Raw genomic sequence first — 26,660 nt, 5'->3', positions numbered from 1 at the left:
TGGAAATTGAGCACTGTATAGCTATTGTACAAATCAGCATTGTGTTATGAAAATGTATTAATTTTACATCAGTGTAGAACTTTATTCTCTCTTTACATATAGACTGTTCTTACTAAAACGTCTGCCCATAATACAGCTCTTTATTCTCCTTTGCCAATCTTATTAAAGTTCTTAGTGCACTTAGTGCACTTTTGACCAGCCCATCCTTACGTTTTATTGCTGCGTTTTAACTTTGTCTTACTAATGGTTATGATTTTATCGTATGTTTTAATTTTCATTCGTGTGTTTTCAGTATTTGATGTTATTGTATGTATGCTTGTTTTGTATTTGTAAGCTGCCCCGAGTCCCTGCGGGGAGATGGAGGTGGGATACAAAAATAAAATTATTATTATTATTTTATTATGACACAGCAAACAAGATAAATATGCTGGATTTCACATCACAAAATCACAAGTCGAACACTTCCCAAGTGTCTAGGACTGTGTGATGTATTTTTGGATGATGCGCTTATTATTATTATTATTATTATTATTATTATTATTATTATTATTATTATTATGTGGAAACATGTAAAGCGTAAGATAGCTCATGCTCCTCCCCTCCCTCCTGGCTAGGTAATGTCTATGATAGATCTGACTTCTTTGTCTCATGTGCTCCACCTGCTCATGTAATAGGAACTCCTGATTCAAACTCCCATATTTCTGCAGTTTTGAAGATATCTGTCTTTCATAACTGGTTCCAACCCAATCATAACCAAAGAAACAATCTGCAATGCAATCCTTGCAGAAATTGGGAAAGGCATTTTTCATGTGGTCATTTTGGACTCCTTCCAGCAATGGGATCTCATCAGAGTTGGGTGCCTCTACAATTAGATTGCAATATCAACCTATATTTACCTCCAAATGACCAAGAAAAAAAGAGAAAGCATGCTATAATGTCAAGATAGCCAAACAGAGAAACTCACACAACATGACCAAAAGACTACTGAAAGAACAACATTGTCTGGTTTGACTATGAGAAGAGACAGACTGGATTATTTAACATCCTATTCCATCCCAAACAATTACAAAGTCAAATACAACCAAAGCAGGACAAAGAATAATAGCATCCTTGGGGGATAAATATTGCTATTAAACAGTTGCTTATCCAAATAATTGTTGAGTCAGTATTTGCTTCAAGCTTTATGGAGGTGAGAGGTTGGAATCTTCCTCAGTAAAGGAGGGAATACATTTTGTTTTGTATTCATGTTTCACTTACAGTCTGGAATTTTTTCCCAAACAATAATGAAGATGGTGAGCAATATGCAAGAAATGTACACATAGACAGACTTACACTCCTCCCTTCCTCCTGCTACTTCTCTCACATACATATACAGTAGAGTCTCACTTATCCAACACTCGCTTATCCAACGTTCTGGATTATCCAATGCTTTTTTGTAGTCAATGTTTTCAATATATCATAATATTTTGGTGATAAATTTGTAAATACAGTAATTACAACATAACATTACTGCGTATTGAACTACTTTTTCTGTCAAATTTGTTGTATAACATGATGTTTTGGTGCTTAATTTGTAAAATCATAACCTAATTTGATGTTTAATAGGCTTTTCCTTAATCTCTTCTTATTATCCAAGATATTTGCTTATCCAATGTTCTGCCGGCCCGTTTATGTTGGATAAGTGAGACTCTACTGTACTGGTAATTTCAAGTCACTTTTTCAATCATGGTGCTCAGAGAGACATCAACAATATATTGCAGTCATCCATCAACTTGTCTTGAGATAAGTTCCTAGCCTTCCTAGCCCACCACAAATATTCACTGAAAAAATTACTGCTGATCGCAATGCCCCTAAATATAATCTCTCTTTTTGCCCTTTACACATTTACAACAGCTTAAACATCACAGTGAAATTGCTGATAGTCACCATATCAAAGGCACCAAATGATAGATAAAACCAAATGTTTTAGAAAAATCAATCAATGTCTAGTAAACTCTTCTACCTGCAGGGTAACCCTATCTGTGTTTATTTAAAAATCTCCCAAATTCAATAAGGCTTATTTTGTTTTATGCAAGAATGCATAAGATCAAATCCTTAAAGGTTGTTAAAAACATATTTTAATATTCACAGTTTATAAATATAAAGCATCAGTACGAATGAAAGCTTTGCCTACCTCTGTTATGTGCGGCATTGGGTTAAATCCACAGAGGTTGCATACTACTTTCTTACATTCTGTACATGTGTTGTAGTTGGGAGGATCTTTAGAACCAACATTTAATTCAGTTTTACACAGAGGGCAAGCTAATGTTGGCAATGGAGGTTGAATCGTTTTTGGTGGATCAGCACTTTTCTTAGTTTCAACAACCGGAGGCTTGGTGTCTTTGGCAGGCACAACTTTCTTCTCAGGGTCTGTCCCTTTAACAGAAGCTTTGGGTGGCTCTGTTTTTTCTGACACAGGAGGTTTTGTTTCTTTCTTCACTGGTGTGGCTTTGACAGGTGGTTGAACTTGATGAGTATCTTTCTGTGATGCAGGGGACTGTGTTGGAGGAGGTGGTTGCTTTGAGGGGGATCCAGTTGGGGGGCCCTGTGATTGAGATCCTGGCTGCCCTGATGTGGAGATTAAATTGGAAGCCTGATTAAAAATGGAAGCTCCAAATCCAAATAGTTTCCCAGTCACTCTTTCTTGAGGAGTGGTAGGCTGTGGTTTAGGAGAATCAGTGAAACCTCCTATATTGAGACTAAATCTTGACTGCTCTGGTGCTTTATGAGGTTGCTGGGGCTGAGCTGGTGGCTGAGACTGGGTGGATTTAGGACCTACAGTGGCTTGTGCTTTTGGTGCCTGCCTGGCCCCTGTTTTAGGACTCATTGGTGGCTGCATTTTCTTAAGATCTTCTTTTCCTTCCACTGGCTCAGTTTGCTTTTGAACTTTAGCATCTATTCCAGATCCAGGCTGAGAAACAAGCTTGGGATCAGACTTCTGCCGAGACACTTGAGGTGAGATTTTGGTATCTGAAGGAACAGTTTTCTCTTGAGATGACACAGCCATATCTTGTCTCTGAGATTGCACCACTTTTTCTTGGGCAACTGCAGATTTGGTATCCAATTCTGAAGGTGGGGGAACGGCATCACTTGTAGGTTTCTGAATACTAGGTAGCTTTTGTTTAATTTCATCCAAAGCTGTCTTGATCTGATCAGATTTGGGTGTAGATTCTATTGGCTGAGTTTCAGGAGGCTTTGTTTTTTCAGGTGTAGAACTAGGTATGGTTGGCTGTTTTGTTTGTGGAAGTGGCTTTTTGTGTTCAGGGGGTTGGGCAGCATCAGGCTTTACAGGAACCTCTTTTTTTGGTGCAAGTGGTTGTGCCTGGGAAGGTGGTTTGGTTGCTGTGATTGGAGCAGCTGTCTTTTGTTTGGATGGAGAGGACTGTGGTCCAGGGCCAGGAGGTGGACCTAAGTCACCACCTAAGGCTCTTTGCATCTGGCAGTTCAAACAAAGCCATTCTTGAATCTGTGTGAATAATAAGAAGACAGAAAAGTTTAAATAACAAGATAGAGTTATATTCTGAATATTGAAAACATACAATCTGCATAAATAATCCTTCTCATTGGGGTGTTGTGTAGTTTTGGGCAGTATGGCCTTGTTCTAGCTACATTTTCTCCTCTTGTTTCACCTACATCTGCAGCTGGCATCTTCAGCCACATATACAGGTGAAACACCAGGAAAAATGCTGCTACTACACAGCCATACAGCCTGGATATGACACAAGACCCCAGTGAGAGTGGTAGTGAAAGCCTTCAACAATAAATCCTACTCATTTCCTTTTTTTCAAGCTTAGAAATAGGACAGCTACATTTTTCACTCATGAACATGACCAATATTTTCTTAACGTTCAGGTAATAGTGGGCATCTTTCATTTCCTCAGAGTCAAATTTTCTTGCCCAGTTAAGCAGAACTAGAATTACAGTCCCAGGTTTCAGCCACTCACCAGAATATTGTTTTTTTACAGACAAAAATGGTTAAGACAGAAATTATTCCAGAAAATGTACTGATGTTTTAGGACATTGTTTTTCTTCTTCTTCTCAGCCATTGTAATATCCTCTGACAAAAATATTCCATGCCATCTTTTAAGGAACTATAATGCAGTGGAGCACATGTTATTTCCTCTGGTTGTCAAAAGATTGGTCTCATATGAGGAAAATTGGGTGTCCCCCAATAATTGGAATTCATTAAATTCCCAAAACACAAGAAAGGAAATGTATTGTAATAGTATTTTAGTTTATCTTACTTGCAACTTGGGTGGCACCAACAATAGTGTTTTGATGGAATGCCCTTGACTCTTTACACATAAACACTCCTCTAGTTTTGAGGCTAGTTATTTCTACATTTCAGAGTCAGAATATACCCCAGAACTTACACAATGCAAATTTTGTTTTAAAAGGTTAATATGAGCTGCTCTATTCTGATTAACTGAATAATCACAATTAAATAAAAATCTTGCCAAGGGAACAAATTATAGATATAATTTGCAATAAAGTTTTCTTAATCAAAGGGTCATGAAAGCCTTGGTGAAGATTTTTTCTATGATGGTGCAAAACTCTTAAACTATCTTGTCAACACAATTCTATGTATACTTCTTAGGGCACTTCTACACATGACGCTTTGGTGCGTGTGAGGGTGTTTACATGCTATCTTGATAAATAAGTTTTTAAACCCTTTAAGAGCTTATTTTGGAGTTTGGAGGGAGGGGGTGGGTGCCCTCTCAGTTTTCAGGCTCATAGAGCCTGAAAAACCAAGATGGCTGTGTAAATTGGGTCCGGGGATCATGTGATGCTGTCCCCAGGTCCAGTCCATGCAGGGCCCACATCTGGTCTTACGGGTTTTACCAGGTGTTTAAGTAATAAAACAGGGAAACCCTGATTTCGTTCTGAATTAATTTGGTTTTACTGGAGGCATCATCTGGACGCCTCTGGTAAAACCGAGACAACTTTCGGTTTTAAGGCCTGTCTGGATGGACCCTTATATATCACATCATTGGCTAATGTCACAATTAGCTCATATTCAGAAAAGACACTTTTGGAATTTATATTTGGTCATCAGAAAGAAAATGCTACTTCCATATCTCCATTTCATCTACTAGCAGAATTGGAATCACGATTCTTTGTTTTTTACATGGAAAGTCTGGCATGTTCAATAAGTTCTTTAGTAATGTTTTCCTGGTTCAAGCCTGTTGTTTCTGACTCACTGATTAGGTATAAAACCTTTCTGTTAACTTTTATTTGGAGGAACCTGATTGCTGGTTCAGTTTATCCCACCTTTTCATAGAAAGATTTTCCAACTCCTTTGTTCTCTAAACACAGGGTGCCTTCAGAGATACTTTTATGGTGCACTCAAATGCATGAAAGTTTAGATGTCTGCATGAACTTTCACCATGCTTTTTTCCACTATAGACACTAGTTGTGTCTTTACTATTTTAAGAGTGGGGAAAAACACTAAACAGGAAAAGACATGACAGCTGCCCCATTTCTTTTGATTGGTACTGCTAGCAACAATCTGAAAACATGCACAGAATGCATTTTTTCTGCAGACATTTTTACTCATATTCTGACATATGTGCAACATCCGGGTTTGATCGAGAGTTAGGGCCCTTCCACACAGCTGAATAAAATCCCACATTTTCTGATTTGTACTGGAATATATGGCAGTGTGGACTCAGATAACCCAGTCCAAAGCAGATATTGTGGGATTTTCTGCCTTTATAATCTGTGTTATATGGCTGTGTGGAAGGGCCCTTAGATGGATTCAACACACAAACATACTCATAAAGAATAGTTCTGTAAACTCAAACTCCATAAATTCACTATTTAGCACAATTCTGTAAAATCAGTGCTTAGTCCAGGCACTTTAGACAGGACAACACATACTTTAGCGAGTCACAGACTAAAGCTGTTCAGTAATTGCTTCATATACACAACATAAACAGCATTTATAATGCAGTAGATAAATATACTGACTATATGCATTGCCTGTAAAACAGAAGAAAAATAACTATATGCACACAAAGTTTTTCCCCCCTCAAAATATGCAAACCTCCTAAAAGGCTTTCTACTTGAATAACAAAGGCTTTCTCCTGTGTCCTGTATAGGATTTCCCGTTACTAACATTAAAGATAATCTAGATTGTTAGTCTTATAACTCTCTTCAGAGGTAAGCTTAAGCTGCAGTTTTAATACTTTACACTTATTACAAGAAAAATAGAAGTTTGTCTCCGGGTCCTTCCACACAGCCATATAACCCAGAATATTAAGGGAGATAATCCACAATATCTGTTTTGAACTAGGTTATCTGAGTCCACACTGCCATATATTAAAGCAGATAATGTGGGATTTTATACAGCAGTGTGGAAGGGGCCAGAGACATAATCACAAATAACTTCTTGAAGATAGATTAACAAGACATCCAGCAAATATTGTGTGCCAATGAGGAAGATTATTTTTCTAGTATGTTTCAATTTCTCTTATCCCCTGCTTCCCACATATATTGTCAGAATATTATAGTACATCCTACTGCTATACCATTTTGCTATTGGAGCAATATTGCAGCTACAGGGTTTAAAAAAATAATTAGAAAAACTATGAAGCAAGTGATGGGGTACAGGATGTTACAGGCAGTGCCTGGGTTCTGTAGGTTTGTTCTTAAGTTGAATTTGTATATAAGTCAGAACAGGTACATTTTAAATATGTAACACTAACCCTCCCTTAATTTTTTTAATTTTTATACCATAGGGAAGGATTAGCACCTCTATGGTGCTTGTTTGGCTGTCTGTACCTCTGTTCAAAAGATTTCTGTCCCAGTGACAATTAGATTTTGAAAATTTTGAGCTGTTGTGGAAACAAGGATTGGTGGTAAAGCTTCAGTGAAGACACCTTTTTGCCAATATAACTTTTCCAGGAGTGAATTTCCATTCCCAGGGATAGAATTTCTCTCACTTCCAGTTGTCTTGGGGACAGAAAGTGATATATAGGGCCTCATAAGATGGGCAATATTGCCCGTCCCTCACAGCTTTCATCCCTCTTCAGGCATGGGGCCCGCTGGCTCCCATCCCACAACATTGATCTATTTCTGGTGGGGCTTTGTGCCCGAAGAAGGGTGAAATCCCGTTGTGCATAAGGGAGAAAGCAGGAAGGCAGATGCTTCCCCCCATGTGATGGGGTAAGTGGCAAGGCAGGCAATGAGGGGCATGGGGCAATGGAGTCCTCACGCCACCCATCAGGCCCCACCAGATTTGCCACGATCCCATGGCCAATCCATAGTTAATGTGATGAGGACCTAATGGTATTCTATTTTAAATGCAACCTGGATATATGCTTGTTTTAATTTATTATTTATATTAACCTGGGCATTTAAATGCTTAAAAATTTCCAATACTGAAAAAAAAAACCCTGCGTACACCTTGCGTACTAGCTGGTGTGTCCAGTCTTAGACTCACCTACTACCACTTCCACCCTCTTACCCTCTGTTTGTAACTAGGAGTCATATGCAAGTTGTTACGGGTTTGTGGAAAAACAAACTGTGTGCAGTCCTGTCCAGACTTCCCAGGACACAAATTATCCACAAATTATGCAGTCGAGTTTCCCGCATTTGGGGAAATCGCAGGAGTCAGCCCTTTTGTGCATCCACAATGAGCAAATACAAGCCAAGAAAATGGAAAAATCAAAGTTTACTCTTAAGTAGCAAAGTCAAGGAGAAAATTAAACAGCTTCAAAAACACAAAACCTCCAGCTTCAAAATAACTCAGTCCATCTGGAGCAACAAACTCACATAAAGTTCTTTGCATTAAATTCATGCATCTTCTTTAGAGATTTCTTCTTCAGTGGTGCAAGGAGACAAGCATAATAGGCTCTCAGCGAGGAACTTACTCCGAGTAAGTTCTGAAGCAAGCAATTCAGTAAGTCCCAAAAAGCCTTACAAACATTCCCCAAGTTATACCCCATTCAGGGAGTGGTTCAAGCTTGTTATCCTTGATTGTTCTAATTACCCAACTATGAATTTGTGATTGACCAGGTGTTTTTCCCTTAACACACATGCACACAAGTGGCGATCCCACAAAAACTTAGTCAAATACATGCATATGTAGCAATACAAGTTGATGCTTGTAACTTAGAAACTGCCTGTACTTATGCCATTGTTGCAAAAACAAAAGCAAAAACCTATGCATATCATATTTTTAAAAGGCAAATGCAGCAAAGGTGTGATAGAGAGCACCAAGAATTGAGCTACCCTGATAAAACTGGCTGGAGCAAATTTCAAACAGAATAATATAGCATAAAGGATTGGTTTGAAAAGACTATTTCATGGTCTGCATATTGTGTTTCAAATATTTACATTTTCAAGTGTCAAGGCAACATTAATTATTTTATTTAATTATCAGAATTTGTCTTGTTAAGAAATTAATCACCAGGGCAGAGTGGGGAAGATTTTGGACATGATTGACTATATCAATTTTGAAATTATGGATAAAAGTGAATATCCAAAAGGGGATAAATTTTAATAATTGACAATGTATGCTCATTGGATTTTCAAGGGTATAAAGAAGTCTGCCATATACAATACTGAAAAATCCTGGCTCTTTTTAGGACACTCTTTTGATGTGATTATCAGTGTTCATGGATAATGAAAACATGAGTAGACATTGCGGCTTCCATTATCCTGCATCTCTTTGGTAATACAGTAGAGTCTCACTTATCCAACATAAACGGGCCGGCAGAATGTTGGATAAGCGAATATGTTGGATAAAAAGGAGGCATTAAGGAAAAGCCTATTAAACATCAAATTAGGTTATGATTTTACAAATTAAGCACAAAAACATCATGTATACAACAAATTTGACAGAAAAAGTAGTTCAATACGCAGTAATGCTATGTAGTAATTACTGTATTTACGAATTTAGCACCAAAATATCACCATTTATTGAAAACATTGACTACAAAAATGTGTTGGATAATCCAGAACGTTGGATAAGCTAGTGTTGGATAAGTGAGACTCTACTGTATCTAGCAAAAGAAATGTGTCCTGATGATAATTAACCCATTATTTCTCCACCCTTCAAGGCACAAGCAAAGTGTGGTAATGTGAATGAAAGAAATTAGTAGAAGCTACACAACTTTTGTAATGTCTAATTCAGCAAAAAACATTTTGGACATTCATAAAAATGGTCTATTACTGGGCACACAAAATGTTTCTGGTATAAACTGCAACATGTAAAGAAGGTAACATGGGCTACAAAACTGGAAAACTGTGATAGTGCCGGTTTCTACTATAACTACAATTTCATTCTGAAATGAATAAATCTGACTTATAATATGCAAGCAGAAATAGAAACTTGTTCTGTTTCTCAAAGCCCGTGTATCCTCACCAGGGGACACTTTTGCTTTGCACTGGTGTTTTTTCAGTATATTTTAATAAGCTTTTATTTGTCCGAATTTATAAAGAAAATAGGGCATTTACTCATTATTAGGGATTTAATCCCACTGAACCTCTTCTGCTTTTGGTACAAAATTTATTTCAATGCTTCAGCATGAGTATTTATGAGCTTAAAAGGCTCAAGAAGAAAGCTGCAAAAAAGTTGTGGCATTTGAAATCACTTTAAACTGGAATGCATGAAATGACAACTTAAATTAGATACCACTTTGATTAAGTTAAAACAAAACAAATATGCTTATTGTTTTGTTAGAAATGGCCACTTCTTATACCTAGTTGAAGCATTACTCAGTTGAAAGTTATGTTGCATGAAATCTGCCATAGCATTCTACATTGGATGAGCATTGCCTAGAGCAGTGGTTCTCAACCTGTGGGTCCCCAGATGTTTTGGCCTTCAACTCCCAGAAATCCTAACAGCTGGTAAACTGACTGGGATTTCTGGGAGTTGTAGGCCAAAACACTTGGGGACCCACAGGTTGAGAACCACTGGCCTAGAGTAAAACTTGCTTTTTCTTCATTCCCACCCTTTTAGACAAATAAAACAAATGCCCCTTTGCAATCCATTTTTGTGACATGATGTGGAAAGCACTAAATTTAAAGTTAATGATTGCTACAAATATTAAATATGGGCTTTTAAATGAAATTGCTATTAGACATCCTGCCCAGCCACAGAATGTAATCATGGCAGATAAGCTCATCATCACTTAACTTCCTTGTTATCAATTCTCATCATGGTCTCCTACACTAAAGGAAGGCAGTAGATAGATTAGGATATATTGATAGTCTTCCAGTAGAGTTGCAATATATCACCAAGGACTCCTCACTTGCAGTTGCTTAACAACTGTTACAACAAACAGCCTTTTCAATTAGACTACAAAATTATAAATGAAGGAAAATGGGAGGGACTGGAGTTGAGATAAGTAGATTTGAGCAAGGATTGTTTGCAAGTTCCAGTTTTGTAGCCAAAAGAGATTTCTTGGTTTGGGAAAACTAATCACTGTTTCGTATCTGGATCTGATTGGTTGCTCTTGTGAAAAATGTGATTGTGTAAGTTTGAATTCTTCATATGATGTTTTATTTATGTATTTATTTACTATATTATATCCTACTCTTTATCACTCCAAAGGGGACTCAGAGTACTTCACAACATGGCAAAGTTCAATGCTACAAATACGAACAAATAAAATACTATGCATCATATTACATAAGACATAAAAACATATATCATAAAACTGTTAAAAACCATGATACCTGCAGTACAGTCTTACAGTACTGTCTCCCCAGTGTACCACTAAATACATCAGTATCACCAAATCCTTTGAAAGCTCCAATAACTAAACCAAACTACTGACCAATCTCTATCTTATGTTATCTATATGAAGTATATGAGAAGATGCTATTAAATCAATTAAGACCTCTTATTGAACTCTAGTTTATTGCACAACAAGCAGGCTTCAGACCAGGGAAAAACTGTACAGCCCAAATTCTTAATCTGACTTAGTATATTGAGGAAGGATATGAAAAAGGTTTCATTACGGGAACATTTTTGTGGACTTAACAGCAGCCTATGACATGGTGCAACATAGAAAAATGCTGCATAAAGTCTACCATATTACCTGGGACTATGATTTTACAAAAAGTGTCCAGACTCTCCTAGAAAACTGCAGCTTCTATGTGGAGTTTCAAGGCAGGAAAAGTAGATGGAGGAGGCACAAGAATGGTTTACCCCAAGCCAGCATTCTTGCACCGACCTTGTTTAACATCTTTACTAAGATCAGCCACAGCCACCATTCACAAAGAGCTATATATATACTGATGACCTTGGCCTAACAACACAAGCAAAAGATTTTGAAACAGTTGAAAACCAACTTACTAATACCCTGAAAGAATTCTCCAGATACTACAAAGATAACCACCTGAAGCCTAGCCCTGCCAAGACACAAGTGTGTGCTTTCCACCTATGGAACTGTGAAGCCAATAGGAAATTGAAAGTTATCTGGGAAGGCCAAGAGCTCGAACACTGTTCCCATCCTAAATTATTTCGGTGTCACCTTAGATCGAACACTAATATTTAGGAAACACTGTATTAACACCAATCACGATGTAGCAGCACACAACAATATCCTGTGGAAACTTACTGGCAGTACATGGGGTGCAGACCCAAAATCAATAAGAATATCGGCCCTGGCTTTGTCTTACTCAACTGCTGTATGCCTGCCCAGTTTGGCACAAGTCTGTCCATGCAAAGCAGGTGAATATGGCACTCAATGAAACATGCAGAATAATCACAGGATGCCTCAAACCTACTCCTATTAATAGATTCTATAAGCTAGCTGGGACTACCCCCCCCCCCCCCCCCCCGATGTGCGATGGGAAGTTGCTGCTAATTGGGAGAGAAATAAGGTTGAACACTGTGAAAGCCATCCATTGCATGGCTATCAGCCTCCTCCCAATAGATTTAAGTCAAGGAAAAGTTCCATGAGAACCACCACTCCTCTTAATTTCCCCCCGGCAACAGCAAGAGTATTCCTCTGGGCAGCTAAACCAGAAAATCCAAATTAATGGCCCCCCACAAGGGTCTGCCTCCAGATTCAGAAGTGGCCTTTTGGAAGTCCCTGAACAGATTCAGAAGTGGAGTGGACAGATCAAACGACAATCTGGCAAGATGGCATTATATAAAATAATCCTCTATCTTGTGTGACTGTGGAGCAGAACCACCAACTCAGCATCTGTATGCTTTCCCACAATGCTCTGCCTCATGCACAGAAAAATAATTGTTTAAAGGTACAGACAATGCGTTTGCTGATGCCTGTTTTTGGTCTAAAATTATTTAGCCGCTTGCGCTCCATCTATTTTATCAGTTTTTTTTTACTTATTTATGCTTTTGCCATGAAATAAAATAAATAGACTAAACCAAATGGTATGCATTCAGCCCATGTTTCATCAGTCCGGCATTCTGAACATGGAGTGAAATTTTTCAGGAAGTATCCAGAAATCTCTAGGACAGTACAAAAGCAAACTTTTTTCCCACAATTTCTTAAAGATCTGTGTAGGGAAAAATGTGTTTTCCCTCTGATATTACCAGTATTTCTTTTAAAAGCTGCATAACTTTATTATGAATATTTGAAGATGTTGGATGAGGAAAACTAAAATATCATTCATGCTACAGTTATAGCATTATGGCTTCATTCCAAGGGTTCATGGGATTTGGAAATCTGGTGCTTCACCAAATTACCAACTGAAGGATTCTGTAAGAGGTAGCCATGCCAATTACTGCAGTATTAAAAATCTATAATAGCATATTGTAAAGATATATGTTCAAGAAACATCTGTAGTGCATTGTCTGATAGTTTACTATCCAACTGCGAACACTAAATAGTTTACTGGCCAGCTGTGACAGCATTGTTGTGAATCATGAAATATGTTTATTTTATAATTACTGTATGGTTCTGTAAATAAATTATTAAACAGAAAACTAGAAACAAACAAAACCCACTACACTGAGTTAAATAGAGGCTTGTCATCTGTGCTGCAACCAAAAATGGAGGAATACTACTCAGATTTAAAAGATTAGCCTGTCTGATCTAAAATGCCTGCGATTACCTAGAAAACATCTCAAATCACATGACCTTACTCTGGTATCAAGGAATTGTTCCTAGGCAACAGTAGTACTGGCATCTATATGTGATTGTATTTGCTTTATTTAGTAATGCAGATTTAATATATAGTTTATTTGGGTGAAAAGCTGGCTGATAGTGATTTGGTGGTAGTGATAACTTTGCACAGGTACCTTTTGAGAGGGATGTTCAAAATAATAAACTAACAAAATGGGGTATCATTTGTAGGGATCTTATTTGTAGGGATGTGCACAATATTGGATTACTGTTCAGAATTCGTAGGATTTGTCTGACTTAGCAGCCAAATTCCCAGAAATGGAGCAGGTAGGTGGGGGCAGCTGGAGACTGGCAATAACAGGAAGGGTGTACTCCAAGTGAAGCCATTTTCATCCCAGTAGCCATAAATAACAGAAAGGGAAGACTCGTCATTTTCCCCATTGAAACCAATGGTTGGATCTTCCCAAAGCAAAAACTGAACTTCTGGCTACTGGATCCGAGGCATGGCATTTTCCCCCTCTTTACCAATTTCGGGAACTTCCCAAAAACAACAACAGCCACAATTTATTGATTAGCCAGTTGGCCTTATCAAAAACAGACAATACAAACACAACATACAACATACATCTAGTTCACTTAAAATAAAATACAGTTATACAGGAAGTTGTCAGCTTGGTACCATTGTAGCTTAGCCATAGATATATGAATCAACTATCCTCATCTCCCATACACTGTACCCCAATCTGATCTATGTACTCCCATCTCCTTTTCGCAGCTTTAAACAAATAAAGGCCCACTTTTGTTGTCAGAAAGGGGTTATAACCGGCCAACAAAAATGAAGTTTTGGCCGCTATATTCCAGCTTGTTTTATTACAAATAAAAGGCCATAAGTATTGTTTTCTTTCTTTTTCATATAGGTTGCAATTATGCAAAGTGTGGTTCAGATTTTCAACTTCAGGGATGCCACAGATACATAATCTTTCTTTGTGTGGGATGTGGTTGAATATGCCATACCTCTCCATGGACTCCATTTGTTTGAATCTTGCCCTGGTGAAAGCAATTCTTAGGTGTCTTGGCATATCTGCTTTTAGGTACAGTGCCCACTGGAAATTTCGTTTAAAGCATCCTAACCACTGGGCTTCAATATCTAGGATCCTTTGGATTACTGTCCTTTTTTCAGCATCCCTATTCTGGCCTAAGGAAGTAATTTGTAATCCGCAGGTTTACATATTATTTTTTTAGTTAACTTGTTAGTTGTTCTGCCCAGGAAGCGTGGTTTAGGCCATTAGATTGTTTTAAGAAGCACAATTTTGGGAGTCTGTTATTTTTGAGATTTTTTAAAATTTAGACCAGTAATTAAAGGCCCTGATATTGGCAAGTCCTTCAATAGAATATATATCTAACTCTGCTCTGACTGCAGCAGCGGTGGTCTTAGTGTCAATGCCAAGTATCTGTCTTAGAAATTTTGATTGTGTTTGTTCCAGTATTGGAAGTTTGCTTAGGCTCCAGATTTCTGTTCCATATAATATCATGGAGAGGATTTCCCCCAAATTGCACACCCCTACTTATTTGTACATCCAATTACTTCTAAGCTTTTGGAAGGGCCAGCTATAGAAATGAAGGGCAAGAAATTGAATCAGAACACATCAACAGTATATCAACAGGGTTGTTGTATGTATTCCGGGCTGTATGGCCATGTTCAAGAACATGGCCATACTGCCCGGAATACATACAACAACCCTGTGATCCCGGCCATGAAAGCCTTCGACAAAACAAGTATATCAACATATTTCAAAAGCCCCTTGCTTTGAACAGAAAGTAAAGACTACAATTTATTCCAAATGGAAAGTTTTGAATTGCAAAAAGTACTATCTCATTATATTGTGTTGTAATGTTGAGATGGAGATTGAAGATACACATACACGCCATTACCATCACTCTCGACATGTGGAGTTTTACTTTCTAAGGAGGGAGAGACTTCTTTCTGTACAGAGGTTCTCCTTGTGGTTTATGATACTGATTTTCCAGTCTTCTGAATTGTCTGAAAAGCCTTCATAGACCCTCCCTTCTTCAGAAATGTCCTTTTTATGTGGAGAGAGCCATGGAAATGACAATGGGAGAGGTGAGAATAGCACCTTCCTTCTATTTTAGCACTCCTTCCTTCTATAATAGCACCCCTTCCATCTATTTTCATTTCCAACATTACAAAACATCCGACTAGGACTTTGATTTTTCCATGAAACATGATAACAGCTTCTCAATGGAATGAGAACACAATCATAGAAATTGGAACAAATATTTCCTCACTGCAGGCATAAACATGCAGAGCACAAACCATCTCACAGCCTGTGGGGAAACCAAGGCAGTTTTTGGCCAGCAAGAGCTCTCTATTGACCCCTAACAATTGCCTTTCAATATGGAAGGAATCTCAGAAGGGAAACATCAATTTGACTGCATGGCAACTTTTAATAAATATGAAAGACAGCATGACTAGTTAGTCAAAGTAGACTTTTTGTACAAGGATGGGATTGGGATAAATAAGATGATGCAATGAAATCCAATATTCACATCATGGGGATACAATTATTAGAGTAACCAAAAGGCACAAAATGCACCATGCTAGTTTTTGAAGCACACAAATAGATAAAAACTAAATTGGGCAAAAACTAAGGATATCAAGGCCACAATATTATAAAGATTGCTCAATATGCTTGCTTAGGTATTATCTGAGATCACCTTCAGGTTTGGAACGACCTGCATCCTACCCCTTATTAGCTTTTAAGGATTTGGGGAAAATCCAGCAAAAGAAATGCAACAAAAAGGCATAAAACACAATAAAATAGAGGTTTAATAATAATATTTTAAAAATATTATTTAAATATCAAAATATTTTAAAATAATAAAACATCCTTAATTGTAGCCAAAATGCCTAGAAGTCTTTAAGCGGATATTAACAGACTTTATGTACTATGCAATATATATTTTTTTCATGTTAGGAGCAACCGGAGTTGCTTCTGGAGTGAGAGAATTGGCCGTCTGCAAGGACGTTGCCCAGGGGACGCCCAGATGTTTTGATGTTTTACCATCCTTGTCCCCGCATTTCCCCAAATGGAGCTGGAGCTGATAGAGGGAGCTCATCCGCGCTCTCCCCGGGTGGGATTTGAACCTGGCAACCTTCAGGTCAGCAACCCAACCTTCAAATATGCAATATTAGTGGCTAAGGACAACAGCTAGTTAGGGAAACTATTGAAAAACCAAAAGGTATCTCTGAGTTACCAAGGAAAACAAATTTTCAAATGCTGATAGATGTATATTGTGAGTATATATTCGCATGTGGAAGAAACAAAAGATATGTATAGAAAGATAATAATTAAAATCATTTTGAAACCTAGTAAAACAAGCTATTCCATGGTCACTGCATTAAAAGACTTGTATTCCCAGCATTGAAAGGAAATAATATCAAGAAAAGTAATTTTAAAAAATAAGCACGAGTAGAAAACCTAATCTATGTAAATAAAAAAAATGAAATTGCAGACAGTGATCACCATATTTGTTTATGTGGAATGAATTTAAGAAACGCTGACAATCAGGGCAAACTATTCCAAGCCCCATCTATGCTGCCATATAGAATCCAGATTATCTGCTTTGAACAGGATTGTATTAGTCTACACTGTCATATAATCCAGTTCAAGGCAGATTATCTGGATTTTATTTGGTAGTGTAGATGGGACCCCAGACATAACTGTGGTAGAGAAAAAGAAAACGAGGCATATAGATATGGAAATTCAGTGCATTTGAGAAAAAATTCTGGTTTTAGTAGTGCATGCATGGGCAAACTTTTTTACCCTGAGGTCGCATTGCGGGCCTGGCCAGGTGGGGCTGCTTTCTCCATCCTTATGCTGGGAGGAAAGTGAGGCTTTGGAGGTCGCTTGGCCCCAACCTGTCTCTCCCTTCAGCCAGCATCACGACGGGGCCTCTCATCATCCTGATGCCAGGAGAAGGAAGAGGCGGGCGAGGCAGCTGTGGAGCCACTTGACCTGCCGCTTGCCCCTTTGCCCAGGCTGGGCTTTCCCCAGCATCAGGATCAGGTCTTGCCTCATCCTGACACCAGGAGAAGAGAGAGGCAAGCAGCAGGCGAGGTGGTTTTGGAGCCGCTTCACCCACTGCCTGCCTCCTCCTCTGTGGCAGGCTTCCTCCATCATTGGGACAGGGCCACTTGCCCTGTCCTTATGCTGAGAGAAAGGCCCGAGGAAGGCACACAATGACTGAGAGCACTCTAGAGGGCCCTCAGCCTCCACATGTCTTCCTCTCTCATCCTTTTGGCATAAGGACATGGCAGGCCCCTGCATCCTTATGCCAAGAGGACAGGGAAAATTTTGAGAGCCATATATAAGAGACCAGAGGGCTGTGTCCAGCCCGTGGAACTTGGTTTGCCCATGCCTGCAGTAGTGCTATGTGCCTTGGGACTACATCCAAATGGGCTGACAAAATATCTAAATGAAATAGGGTCACAATTGCAAAAAAAACCACTAGCAGTATTATCTGAATAGGTAAAGGTAAAGGTTTCCCCTGATGTTAAGTCCAGTCGTGACCGACTCTAGGGGTTTGGTGCTCAACCCCATTTCTAAGCCGAAGAGCCGACGTTGTCCGTAGACACCTCCAAGGTCATGTGGCCGGCATGACTGCATGGAGTGCCGTTACCTTCCCGCCGGAGCAGTACTATTGATCTACTCACATTGGCATGTTTTCGAACTGCTAGGTTGGCAGGAGCTGGAGCTAACCGCGGCCGCTCACGCCGCTCCCGGGGTTTGAACCTGGGACCTTTCGGTCTCCAGCTCAGTGCTTTAACGCACTTCGCCACCGGGGCTCCTTATTATCTGAATATACCTTACTAATTCTTTGATCCTTAAAATCAAATCAATTGATGTTCCAGAATTCCATCTGTTAAAACCTGGTAGCCTGTGAGTCAATAACAAGAAGCAATAAAGCCAATTCAAGATAATGTTATTTCATTTCTTTTACTCTCTTTGTTTCCCTCCTTCCCTCTCCAGATCACAATATTGCTTTTGCAAGCTTTGGAAAAGATGATGAGCAATGACCCAGGAGCACTTTAAAGTTCCATGTTTGCAACCATGTTGGGGACAAGATTAAGTAAAAGTGGCCATACAGTGGAGAAAAACCAGCTTCAGCCCTACTGGATGACATAGACTCCCACTCCACACCATAGAGGTGGGCAGTGATGACCCTTCCAATACCATATTGGCATGATGGTGAGCACAGTGTGAACTCCCCCAGGACAGATCAGAATATTGCATTCCAGGTCAGTCTTAGGATATTTGACCCATGTATTTGACCCATTGACCTTATTAACCTCTCCCTGCCCCAATGAGTTGTGCCTGATGAAAAAGCCAGTGTGCTTCAAAATCAAGCATGATGTATTTTGTACCTTTTGGTTAACTGAAATAAGATTGTCTTTATGATGTGTATTTTGAATTTTGTTGCATGGTCAATAAACGTACACCCTACAAATATATGTTTTGGGATGTTGCGTAGTTTATGGGCTGTATGTCTATATTTTTAACAGCATTTCTCCTGACAATTCGCCTGCATCTGTGGCTGGCATCTTCAGATGATTTTTTTTTTTCATAAGAGGGGCTCCTAGTGCTTTTCAAAGCAAGATGTACGTTCATTCTCTCCTTACATTTAAAAGCACATTCCAACAGAAACTACCCTGCATTCAACTCTAGGGCAAATAGGTATGTGTAACACCTGCTAGCTGTGAATTGGATGTTCAGCTGCTTTTAATAGAGAGAACAGTACAGGTTGAGTATCCCTTATCCAAAATCCTTTGTGGCAGAAGCAGTTTGGATTTTTTTCAGAATTCAGTAGGCAGACATAATGGGATGTTTTGCAGATGATACCTAAGTCAAATTAAAATATTGTATAAAATTATCTTGCACACATACCTTGAAAGTAATACCAATACTTTTGCTCTCTTAAACCTTGATTTCATGAAAACACAGAGTTAACACCTACTTAGTTGCATAAGGATGTGTCCTCTTTACTTAAACGTTACCAATATAACACAATGGCTCTATTATTACATTTTGGCACAATGAACTTCCAATAATAGCAAAGAAGTCATATGTTTGGGAAATACCTTCTGCTTTGTTCTTTATTTCATCTGAAGGATGCAACCAAATGTACATCTCTTCTAAGGGCATCAAAATTTCAGTAATGACAAACCCTTCATTCTGAAAAATTCCTGGCTCTTAGTCTCAGTCACTAATTATGCATAGAAATTGAGATCAATCTATATTTTGAAGTAAAACATGGGGATGTGTCTAATTTCTAGTTCTATTGCAGGTGCAATGCTTAAACATGATCATATAACTTATTTATTTAATTAACAACATATAATGCATCCTATTAGTTCTACCTGGTCAACTGGCCTACTCGGCCAATTTTAAGTTATGAATTTTAATCTGCATTTCATTAGTGGCTTTTAACTTGTATTCTTCATCTGACTGAGGAATCTGACAGGTGGACATAACATTGAACGAAACATGCAGAATAATCAGAGGATGCCTTAAACCTACACTTGTTGATAAACTCTACAAGTTAGCTGGCATTGCCCCCCCTGACGTGCGATGGGAAGTTGCTGCAAACTGTGAGAGAAATAAGGTCAAACATTGTGAAAGCCACCGACTGCATGACTATAAGCCACTAGACTCAAGTCAAGGAAAGGCTTCATGAGAACCACCACTCCTCTTGATGTTCCCCCAGCAACAGCAAGGGTGTCCCTCTGGGCCGCTAAACCAGGCAATTCCAACTGGATGGCCCCCCATGAGGGTCTTCCTCCAGGGGTAAACCAAGAATGGGCAACTTGGAAGTCCCTGAACAGACTCAGAAGTGGAGTGGGCAGATCTAAAGGCAACTTGGCAAGGTGGCACTGCCTGGAGGAATCCTCCACCTTGTGTGACTGTGGAGCAGAACAAACAACTCCGCATATGTATGTTTGCCCACAATGCCCTGCCTCATGCACGGAGGAGGAGTTGTTTAAAGCTACGTACAATGCGGTCACTGTTGCCCGCTTTTGGTCTAAAACTATTTAGCTGCTTGTGATTCCTTTATTTTACCACTTTTAACTTATTTATTATGCAATGCTTTTGACACAAAATAAATAAATAACTTGTATTTTAACTCTGTGTATCTCATTATATATCCTTTAAGAGTGTTTTATCTCTTTATAAAAGTATGGTCTATCCCGCCACGAACTGCAGAGAGAGGAGGATAAAATAATAATAATAATAATAATAATAATAATAATAATAATAATAATAATAGTAATAATAAGAATAACGATAATGTGTTGTCGAAGGCTTTCATGGCTGGAATCACTGGGTTGTTGTGAGTTTTCCGGGCTGTATAGCCATGTTCCAGAAGTATTTTCTCCTGACATTTCGCCCACATCTATGGCATGCATCATCAGAGGTTGTGAGGTATATTGGAAATCTAAGCAAGGGAGGTTTATATATCTGTGGAAGGTCCAGGGTACTCCTAGTCTGTTGGAGGCCAGTGTGAATGCTGTAATTAATCCCCTTGATTGGCATTTTATGGCTGCTTCCTGCCTGGGAGAATTCTTTATTCGGAGGCGCTAGCTGGCCCTGATTGATTCATGTCTGGAATTCCTCTGTTTTCAGAGTGTTGTTCTTTATTTACTGTTCTGATTTTAGATTTTTTTTTAATACCGGTAGCCAGATTTTGTTCATTTTCATGGTTTTTGTTGAAATTGTCCACATGCTTATGGATTTCAATGGCTTCTCTGTGTAGTCTGACATGATAGTTGTTAGAGTGGTCCAGCATTTGTGTTCTCAGATTCTGTATATACTCGAGTTTACGCCAACCCGAATATAAGCCGAGGCACCTAATTTTACCACAAAAAAATGGGAAAACATTGACTCCAGTATAAGCCAAGGGTGGTAAATTTCATAAATAAAATAAAAATAGATACCAATAAAATTACATTAATTGAGGCATCAGTAGGTTAAATGTTTTTGAATATTTACATCAAGCTCAAATTTAAGATAAGACTGTCCAACTCTGATCACATCATTATTCTCATCTTCTTCAATGTAAATGTGCTTATGTATCCTTTTAATGATAGTCTCCAGTTTTTAACATTGTATGCTTCATGGTGATTTTAATGATTGTTTTTTTTTTTACTGATGTTGATGTTTTTATTAAATGTGCTTATGTATCCTTTTAATAACAATAGAGTAAAATAATACATGTAATAATAATAATAATAATAATAATAATAATAAATACAGGAAAATAATACATCTAATAATAAATGGAGTAAAATAATAAATGCAATACTAATAATAAGATCAGAGTGAAATAATAAATGTATTCATAATAATAAAAATAGAGTAAAATAAATGCAATAGCAACAATAATAGAGAAAAATAATAAATGTACCATATATTCTCGAGTATAAGCTGACCCAAATATAAGCCAACCAGGACCCTCACCCGAGTATAAGCCGAGAGGGGCTTTATCAGTCTTTAAAAAAGGGTTGAAAAACTAGGTTTATACTCGAGTATATACAGTAATATGCTGTGTCCAGGTTGGTTCATCAAGTGCTCTGCTATGGCTGACTTATCTGGTTGAGTTAGTCTGCAGTGCTTTTCATGATCCTTGATTCGTGTTTGGAAAAACAGGAAAGGAGGAAACCATGAAAATGAACAAAATCTGGCTACCATAGATGTGGGCGAAACATCAGGAGAGAATGCTTCTGGAACATGGCCGTACAGCCCAGTAAACTCACAACAACCCAATAATAATAGTATTAAGAAGGGCCCTTCTACATAGCTGTATAAAATCCACATTATCTACTTTGAACTGGATTATATGGCAATGTAGAAGGGTCCGAAGAAGGAGAAGGAGAAGAAAGGTGTATGAGGCAATGTACTGAGAAGATGAATTGATTTAAATCAAGATGTTATGAAATCCCACACATAATCACAGTTGATGGACTTGGGAGATTTATTGAGGGGAAGCATGCCAGGTCAGGCCGCTTCTACACAACCATAAAACATCTAGATTATCTGCTTTGAACTGGATTATATGGCAGTGTAGACTAATATAATCTACTTCAAAGCAGATAATGTGGATTATCTGCTTTAATAATCTGGATTATATGGCAGTTTAGAAGGGGCCTTAGTTTTACTAGTGGCATCAATACTGCTATGAGTTGGACTACTGTACTTAGAGAATATTGTAGTATTGTAATGAGACGACAATGGCATTAAAAATACTACAGCCAATAGCACCAGAAGCTTATACTGTTGAAAAACAAAAGACGGAAGAAATATGTTGAGAAAAAGGTTACCCCATACTGAAATACAGTAGAGTCTCCCTTATCCAACATTCGCTTATCCAACGTTCTGGATTAACCAACACATTTTTGTAGTCAATGTTTTCAATATATCGTGATTTTTTGGCGCTAAATTCATAAATACAGTAATTACTACATAGCATTACTGCAAATTGAACTACTTTTTCTGTCAAATTTGTTGTATAACATGATGTTTTGGTGCTTAATTTGTAAAATCATAACCTAATTTGATGTTTAATAGGCTTCTCTTTAATCTCTCCTTATTATCCAACATATTCGCTTATCCAACGTTCTGCCTGCCCGTTTATGTTGGATAAGTGAGACTCTTCTACTGTACCAGCTTTCAACCAGTTATCACCTTTGAACTTCCTGCTCATCCTAATTTCAAATGAAAATAGGGGTTGATTTCCAATGTTTCTTCTTTTCTCTATAGATGTGCAAGGATATTGCATAAATAACTGCTGCAAAACCAAACTTTCCCCAGAAATATAAACTTCTGGAAAGAAACAAAATGTTTGTCTACATGGCATGAGGTATGAATATAATGAGTAGTAAAAATAATTAGAATTTGCCAACCAGCAAGCTAGAAAAGCTCGGACAATAAATCTGGAGTTTGAGATTGCTCTGATGGGCTCAGTAGATTATTATAATGGTATAAAGGATGTCATCTGTTACAACACAGGTCAGATTCCAATTACTCTGAGTAAATCTGAAATAACGTATCACAGAATTAACTTGGCAAGATTATTTTTTCTGAGGGGGGTTGCTAACTCCTCAAAGAATTAGAGAATGTGACTTGCCCAAGGTCACCCAGTGGGTTTCCACAGCCAAACAGGGCTTTCCATCCTGACCTCCCAGGGAGCTTCTAGACATAACAGAGAAGCAGGTTTAAAAAACCCATTTTGGTGTAGGTTTAAGTTCACACACACACCTCCAAAACCCGAGCTTTCCCGGGGTGTGTGTGTGTGTGTGTATGTTTCTAGATGCCATCCAAGTAACTACCGGGGGGAGGGTATGGGTGACATCTTATACCTTTGGGTTCCAGGATCTAATAGGGTATCTAATTAACTAATTGTTCCGAATAAATTCACATTTACCTTAGGCATTATTTGGATGCCTCAGATAAAAACATGGCAGACCCTGATTTTTTTGACCTGTCTGGAAGGTCCCCTATTGCCCTAGGCAACTATTCAATATGGGTTCTCTGGAAAGGTCTGGGATATACAGCTGGCATGATATGGAAACAAAGCTGATAACTATAGGGGAAAAAGCATTGCTCTAGAACAGGGGTCCCCAAACTAAGGCCCAGGGGCCACATGCGGCCCATCAAAGCCATGTATCCGGCCCCCGTGGCTGCGGTGGCTCCCTCCTGCGCGTGCGGCACGAGGGAGGAGGGAAAGGCACACGCCTTTATTTATTTATTATTATTATTATTATTATTATTATTATTATTATTATTATTACCATTGAGGCTGGGGTGCTTTGCTTGTGCTTTTGGTGCACAAAAGTAGAAGGGGATTGGACTAAATGGTCCAAGGGGTCTCTTCCCACCTTCTATTATTATTATTATTATTATTATTATTATTATTATTATTATTATTATTATTATTATTAACATTGAGGCTGCATTTGTTCCCATTTGTTTGTTTTTTAACTTCAAAATAAGAGATGTGCAGTGTGCATAGGAATTTGTTTATAGGGGTTTTTTTCTTCAACTATAGTCCGGCCCTCCAACGGTCTGATGGACCGTGAACTGATCCCCTGTTTAAAAAGTTTGGGGACCCCTGCTCTAGAACCTGGAAACATACTGCTTTAACATTCATACTATTTTTAAACATTTAAGCTTCCGCATTGAGCTGTGCACATGAGGGCACTTGATCAGCAAAAAAAACCTTCAATGAATGCTGGAGTACATGGAGAGAAGCACTCTCAGTTCATACAATTGTCACTGCAGACTGCCATGCTCATCTATCTTTTTTTTGTGTCAGGAGCAACTTGAGAAACTGCAAGTCGCTTCTGGTGTGAGAGAATTGGCCATCTACAGAGACATTGTCCAGGGACGCCCTGATGTTTTGATGTTTTACCATCTTTGTAGGAGGCTTCTCCCATGTCCCTGCATGGGGAACTGGGGCTGACAGAGGGAGCTCATTCTGCACTCTCCCCTTATTTGAACCAACAACCTTCAGGCCAGGAACCCAAACTTCTAGTCAGCAGTCCTGCTAGCACAAGGGTTTAACCCATTGTGCCATGAGGGGCTCCAACTATCAATCATTGCATGCAATGTAGTGCATCCAATACTACCCTGTGAAAGGGAAAAACTGGCAATAGGCAGATCTTATCATTGGAGCCCCGATGGCGACGTGTGTTAAAGGGCTGAGCTATTAAACTTGCGGACCAAAAGGTTCCAGGTTCAAACCCCGGGAGCAGCGTGAGCGGCCGCTGTTAACTCCAGCTTCTGCCAACCTAGCAGTTCGAAAACATGCCAATGTGAGTAGATCAATAGGTACCGCTCCAGCGGGAAGGTAACGGCACTCCATGCAGTCATGCCGGCCACATGACCTTGGAGGTGTCTATGGACAACGCCGGCTCTTCAGCTTAGAAATGGAGATGAGCACCAACCCCCAGAGTCAAACATGACTGGACTTAACGTCAGGGGAAACCTTTACCTTTACCTTTTATCATTGCTAAATCTTTGGTGAGCTGCTAAAACAGCGATCTCAGAAACATAAAGAACAAAAAAACCCATCATACATTTCATCCATCAAGCAAATTCATTAGCATATTTAAACAGATCTTGCTCAAAATGAATTTAAATTTTCAATTCTGTTTTGTTTGCTTTTAACTTGGAAGACCCACAATGTATGGTTGAACAATTTGCTTACCTCTGTTATGTGTGGATTAGGATTGAACCCACAGAGGCTGCATACTACAGTTTGACACTGTGTGCATGTATTGTAATTGGCTTTTTCAGGAGTGTGCAACAGGAGTTCAGTGGTAGTGCAAAGTGGGCAAAAGGTTTTCTTTGGGGCTGATCCTTCAGGCTGAGATCCCTTTGGAGATGGAGCCACAGGCTGTTGCTGAGCAGGTCCAAGCTTCTGTCCAACAGGCTTTGCAGGTTCCACCTGCTGCTTTGTATGCCCAGCCTGCTGATCTGGGGCCTTTGCAGGGTCTCCAGGCTGCTGTAATTGTTGCTTTGCGGGTCCTGCTTGCTGGGGGCCCGGCTTTGCAGGTCCTCCTTGCTGTTGTGGCAGTTGTTTACTAGGACCTGTTGACTGTGCGGCAGCCTTTGCAGGCCCACTAGCCTGCTGAATTTGCTGTTTGCCCATTGGGGTTCCTTGCTGGGCAACAGTAGGTTTTGTAGAAGCAGGTACCTGTGCTGATGTTTTACCAGCATGTTGTTGCTGCGGTGATGCTTTTGCTGCTTCTGGTTGCTGTGGTAAAGGTTTTGCAGGACTCTGCTGCTGAATAGGTTTTGTAGACTCTGGTTGTTGGGTTTTGGGTGGCGGGCCTTGCTGTTTTTTTGCTTGTTCAGACTGTGGGCCTGATGGTTGGGCAGGCCCTGGTTTCTGAGCTTGCTTTGGCACCCCAGATTGCTGTTGTTGTTTTTGTTGTTGTGGTGGTGGTTGTTGTTGTTGCTGCTGCTGTTGCTGCCCCACTTGTTTGGGAGGTCCTGTTTTCTGTGGTGATGGTTTGACAGCCCCTTGTTGTGGACCTGTTGGCTTAGGAGACTGTGGTTGTGCTGGTGACTTGCTGGGTACTTTTTGTTGCCCAGGTTTATCCTGTTCTTTTTGTTTTTTGGAAGCTTCTTCCTGGGCTGTATCCGAGTCAGATATCAAATCAAAAGGGTTGAATTTGTTAACAACAGAGGTGACTGCGCCAAATGGATTGGCATCTGAGAGGAAACTGGGCATCATACTTGGCTTCTGGTCTTCTTTAAAATCAGTCCTTGATTTCGACTGCCTCAAACTTGTGGTAGATGGGCTTCTTCCAGGCACTCGCTGCTCTGTTTTCAATGTATCAACTGTTCTGCTTTTGCTTAGAGTGGGTGTCCCAGGATCTGGAGGCTTGCCTGGTTGTCTAGGGTGATGGCTGCTATCAAGCTGAGCATGTCTGCAAAAAAAAAAAATTACATAAGTATTAGGTTCATTATATTGCCCAAGAATATCAAA

The 26,660-nt window shown here is 39.2% G+C and overlaps 1 protein-coding gene across 6 annotated transcripts in view; it reads right to left on the bottom strand.

Annotated features, from left to right (window-relative positions):
- pclo (piccolo presynaptic cytomatrix protein) overlaps positions 1-26,660 on the bottom strand; it is a 301,666-nt gene that overhangs the window by 258,227 nt on the left and 16,779 nt on the right. For all 6 annotated transcript variants that reach the window (XM_016993946.2, XM_008111438.3, XM_016993943.2 and 3 more), the window contains exons 2-3: positions 25,374-26,601; positions 2,174-3,505 (exon numbers count right to left, since the gene is read on the bottom strand). In XM_016993946.2, the coding sequence (XP_016849435.2) occupies positions 2,174-3,505; positions 25,374-26,601 (2,560 nt within the window). The remainder of the gene's footprint in view (positions 1-2,173; positions 3,506-25,373; positions 26,602-26,660) is intronic.

This window comes from Anolis carolinensis, chromosome 5 (assembly GCF_035594765.1).
Source record: "Anolis carolinensis isolate JA03-04 chromosome 5, rAnoCar3.1.pri, whole genome shotgun sequence".
NCBI lineage: Eukaryota > Metazoa > Chordata > Lepidosauria > Squamata > Dactyloidae > Anolis > Anolis carolinensis.
Note: the sequence above shows the minus strand (reverse complement) of the source record. Positions and strands in the feature narration are given on the sequence as shown.